At 47.6% G+C, this 5,397-nt stretch overlaps 1 protein-coding gene across 1 annotated transcript in view; it reads left to right on the top strand.

Annotated features, from left to right (window-relative positions):
- The window catches only part of MCOLN2 (mucolipin TRP cation channel 2), an 11,629-nt gene extending 6,753 nt beyond the window's left edge, over window positions 1-4,876 (top strand). Inside the window, exons 10-12 of the mRNA XM_073645267.1 lie at window positions 33-471; window positions 759-889; window positions 4,507-4,876. Coding sequence (XP_073501368.1) covers window positions 33-471; window positions 759-889; window positions 4,507-4,543 — 607 coding nt within the window. The 3' untranslated portion in view covers window positions 4,544-4,876. The remainder of the gene's footprint in view (window positions 1-32; window positions 472-758; window positions 890-4,506) is intronic.
- Window positions 4,877-5,397: the final 521 nt, after the last annotated feature.

The raw sequence follows: 5,397 nt of genomic DNA, 5'->3' as shown, positions 1-5,397 counted from the left end.
GCTCACTTGTGGAGCTGACCGTCGTCTGCTAGTGGCCACGGATGGTACTACACAACGCCTCCTATTCAAATCAATAGGAGGCAGCTGATCAGTGGGGGTGCCGGGTGTCGGACCCTGACAACCTCTTTAATGTCCCCAATAGAGGATCCGAATGTTGGGCGCTATGTCTGCATCTGCGGTCCATTATCTCCCGATGATGACGCTGTACGCGGAGTTTCCTGCCCCCTTGAGTCCTCCATGATGACCTGGGCTTCTTTATTACAGTTCGAGGATCTGAACACGGTGGCCGAATGTCTCTTCTCACTAGTCAATGGCGACGACATGTTTGCTACTTTTGCTCAGATCCAGCAGAAGAGCACCATGGTGTGGCTGTTCAGCCGCCTCTACCTCTACTCCTTCATGAGTCTGTTCATCTACATGATTCTCAGTCTGTTCATTGCTCTCATCACCGACTCCTATGAAACCATTAAGGTGAGTTTATCATGACCTGAAATACAAAAAAAAAGCGAATTGCACCTTAAGCGGGATTACAGCTGGGGGCGCTGTTGCATAAGTTTCTATTGATGAGGACAGTGGTGACAACCGGTACTGCAAGTCCTAAATATAATGGCACGTGTAATGATGCTGCATAATCGTCTCCCGGGAATATTGTCTCCAATTATTAAGACTGGATCTGGAGCGTTACCGTTATGTGAGCTGAGTGACATTATACACGGGATAAATGACATTATTGTACTTGTGATGTTCTTGTTTTGTAGAATTACCAGCAGAACGGTTTTCCCACCACAGATCTTCATAAGTTTCTTTGCGGTGTCGATGTCGTATCCGAGACACAGAATTGTGAAAAAAGATGGCTGGATGCTGTTCCTGTGATCTGCTGCTGTATTCGGTGGGTTTCTGCTTGTTCTCCCCATTACTTCTGCCTTGTACAATAATCCTATAGCCCCGCGCCTATATGGCCTTGTACAATAATCCTATAGCCCCGCGCCTATATGGCCTTGTACAATTATCCTATAGCCCCGCGCCTATATGGCCTTGTACAATAATCCTATAGCCCCGCGCCTATATGGCCTTGTACAATAATCCTATAGCCCTGCGCCTATACGGCCTTGTACAATAACCCTACAGCCCTGGTCCTATATGGCCTTGTACAATAACCCTATAGCCCTGCGCCTATATGGCCTTGTACAATAACCCTATAGCCCTGCGCCTATATGGCCTTGTACAATAATCCTATAGCCCCGCGCCTATATGGCCTTGTACAATAATCCTATAGCCCCGCGCCTATATGGCCTTGTACAATAATCCTATAGCCCCGCGCCTATATGGCCTTGTACAATAATCCTATAGCCCCGCGCCTATACGGCCTTGTACAATAACCCTACAGCCCTGGTCCTATATGGCCTTGTACAATAATCCTATAGCCCTGCGCCTATATGGCCTTGTACAATAACCCTATAGCCCTGTGCCTATATGGCCTTGTACAATAACCCCATAGCCCTGTGCCTATATGGCCTTGTACAATAATCCTATAGCCCTGCGCCTATACGGCCTTGTACAATAATCCTATAGCCCTGTGCCTATACGGCCTTGTACAATAACCCTACAGCCCTGGTCCTATATGGCCTTGTACAATAATCCTATAGCCCTGCGCCTATATGGCCTTGTACAATAACCCCATAGCCCTGTGCCTATACGGCCTTGTACAATAACCCTATAGCCCTGCGCCTATATGGCCTTGTACAATAACCCTATAGCCCTGCGCCTATACGGCCTTGTACAATAACCCTATAGCCCTGTGCCTATATGGCCTTGTACAATAACCCCATAGCCCTGTGCCTATATGGCCTTGTACAATAACCCCATAGCCCTGTGCCTATATGGCCTTGTACAATAATCCTATAGCCCTGTGCCTATACGGCCTTGTACAATAACCCTATAGCCCTGTGCCTATATGGCCTTGTACAATAACCCTATAGCCCTGCGCCTATATGGCCTTGTACAATAACCCCATAGCCCTGCGCCTATACGGCCTTGTACAATAACCCTATAGCCCTGTGCCTATACGGCCTTGTACAATAACCCTATAGCCCTGTGCCTATACGGCCTTGTACAATAATCCTATAGCCCTGCGCCTATACGGCCTTGTACAATAACCCTACAGCCCTGGTCCTATATGGCCTTGTACAATAACCCTATAGCCCTGCGCCTATATGGCCTTGTACAATAACCCTATAGCCCTGCGCCTATATGGCCTTGTACAATAATCCTATAGCCCCGCGCCTATATGGCCTTGTACAATAATCCTATAGCCCCGCGCCTATATGGCCTTGTACAATAATCCTATAGCCCTGCGCCTATACGGCCTTGTACAATAACCCTACAGCCCTGGTCCTATATGGCCTTGTACAATAATCCTATAGCCCTGCGCCTATATGGCCTTGTACAATAACCCTATAGCCCTGTGCCTATATGGCCTTGTACAATAACCCCATAGCCCTGTGCCTATATGGCCTTGTACAATAATCCTATAGCCCTGTGCCTATACGGCCTTGTACAATAACCCTACAGCCCTGGTCCTATATGGCCTTGTACAATAATCCTATAGCCCTGCGCCTATATGGCCTTGTACAATAACCCCATAGCCCTGTGCCTATACGGCCTTGTACAATAACCCTATAGCCCTGCGCCTATATGGCCTTGTACAATAACCCTATAGCCCTGCGCCTATACGGCCTTGTACAATAACCCTATAGCCCTGCGCCTATATGGCCTTGTACAATAACCCTATAGCCCTGCGCCTATACGGCCTTGTACAATAACCCTATAGCCCTGCGCCTATATGGCCTTGTACAATAACCCTATAGCCCTGCGCCTATACGGCCTTGTACAATAACCCTATAGCCCTGCGCCTATATGGCCTTGTACAATAACCCTATAGCCCTGTGCCTATACGGCCTTGTACAATAACCCTATAGCCCTGCGCCTATATGGCCTTGTACAATAACCCTATAGCCCTGTGCCTATATGGCCTTGTACAATAACCCCATAGCCCTGTGCCTATATGGCCTTGTACAATAACCCCATAGCCCTGTGCCTATATGGCCTTGTACAATAATTCTATAGCCCTGTGCCTATATGGCCTTGTACAATAACCCTATAGCCCTGTGCCTATACGGCCTTGTACAATAACCCTATAGCCCTGTGCCTATATGGCCTTGTACAATAACCCTATAGCCCTGCGCCTATATGGCCTTGTACAATAACCCTATAGCCCTGTGCCTATACGGCCTTGTACAATAACCCTATAGCCCTGTGCCTATATGGCCTTGTACAATAACCCTACAGCCCTGTGCCTATATGGCCTTGTACAATAACCCTACAGCCCTGTGCCTATATGGCCTTGTACAATAACCCTATAGCCCTGGTCCTATATGGCCTTGTACAATAACCCTACAGCCCTGTGCTGCCCTGAAGCGGACGCTCAGCAGCTGGGATAGGGGCGCCCTCCGATCCCGGCCGTTCCGCCAAGTGATTGCGGCTTTCGATGGCGGACTGTGGTCCCCAGTGATTACACTGACGCCTATTACAGGGGTATAAATGTACAGAGAACACATGAAGCCACGAGTCTGCAAAATAAAAACAAAATATGATTCACTCTAAAATATATTTAATATGGAAAATATAATATAAAACAAAAACTTCAAAGAAAATAACTTTTTTTCCCTATATTTGTGCTGCAAAATCTATAAAAAGCTCAATACTTCTTTCTTGTTGAGGATGCATGTAACTTTACTGTTTCTGCTATGTGACAGATTCATACAGTCATATCAAGTACAAAAAAAGGGGCAGAATTGAAAATGGTGGGGGGAGGGGAGCTGGATATTCAGGCGGAGCGGTCACTCACCAAATTGATTACTGTTATTTTTATTTAAATAATTTTTTTAATCTACTTGGTGTAAATGCCGCTGTTCTGGATCCGACTTACAATAAGTTCTCAGGAACAAAAGAAAAACGTTCTTGTATATAAATCTAGTCTTCTGTTCGCCAAGTGGGCGTGGTCCCTAACTTTTCTCTGAGCATCTTCTTCAGGATCATGCCCACTTGGCTAACAATATGAGATTTGTATACAGTGAAGAAGAGGCCGGATCTCAGGAACTGAAGTGCAGGAAAATGACGGTAGATTTGGGGACCGGCAGCATTTCCACCAGGTGAAAAAGGAATATGGATTTACGGCAAATGACAGGTCAACTTTCCGGGGTTAATTGAGAAGAAACCTTGTTGTCCGGCGGCTGAATCCAGAGGACGTTCTGTGTCGGGGTCTGCGCAGACCCCGACACAGATCAGTGTGGGAATAATAATAGATCTCTTGCCGTGTATTGAGTCCAGATCGCAGGGTCCTCAATAAGATCCAGGGAGGGATCATCCGGAGAGATTCAGAATTCAATGTGAACGGAGTAAAGAATGCGGTCGTCATTATATTCTAATATTCTACTTTACCGCCAGGTCCCGAGCAGACGACGACTCCGTCCTCATAGACTGACGCAGGACGTCTCCGGACCTTGTGACGATGGATCTGGTCCTGCGCCTCGATCCGACCTCCCGATCTCTCCTCCAGTAATATGGCGGCTGCTTTTCCCTCTGGATCAGTGATGTTGTTTTCCGCGTTTCATCTGGGGGGTTGTAAACGCCAGTAATGCATTGTTCGTGGTTTCGCCGCGTCGTCCTCGCCCCGGCTGCGCTCCGTATTGAATTCTGTCATTTACAGAGAAACCTCTTTATTTTTATGACATGAATTATTTATAAAAGTGGTTTATTTTCATATAATGTGTTTACCTCCGAGATGATAAAGTATAATAAAAGTGCTTTATAATGACGGCGTGCGCTGCGGCTGATGGCGGTTTTACATTGTTACTTATACCGGCATTTCCCGGATGAATGAAGGATCAGATCTGGTCCTAATGGGCACCGGGCCGGGGGATTAATGGGGCCCTGCTGATCTGCCACTTCCCCATAGGTCACACACAAATCTGGCACTACACCCCTTAGCGCGGTTTTTCCCTCCAGAATCTGGGGTTACTCTACTAATCCAGGGCGTCGTGGCTCTTTCTATACAGCCTCACCCCACCCAGTATGGAGCCAGTGTGGTGCAAAGCTCCTGGTCCGCACACGTGACCCCCAGATCATCATACATGATGGGAACAGACAAATCACACCAGGGATGACAGGTGGAGTCAGCCAGGCTCGGACTGGCCCCCCCGGAGAGCAGGAGAATCCCCAGATGGCCCCCGTGAAGGAGGAGCGCGGAGGAGCGCTGATGAGCGGTGCAAATACACATGATCTAATATATACAGGAGAAATGAATCCTCTAATTATCAACAGCGGGCCCTTGGATCC

This window comes from Phyllobates terribilis, unplaced genomic scaffold, assembly GCF_046119375.1.
Source record: "Phyllobates terribilis strain yellow unplaced genomic scaffold, ASM4611937v1 Scaffold_8__6_contigs__length_399053987, whole genome shotgun sequence".
In the NCBI taxonomy this organism is placed as follows: domain Eukaryota; kingdom Metazoa; phylum Chordata; class Amphibia; order Anura; family Dendrobatidae; genus Phyllobates; species Phyllobates terribilis.
Note: the sequence above shows the minus strand (reverse complement) of the source record. Positions and strands in the feature narration are given on the sequence as shown.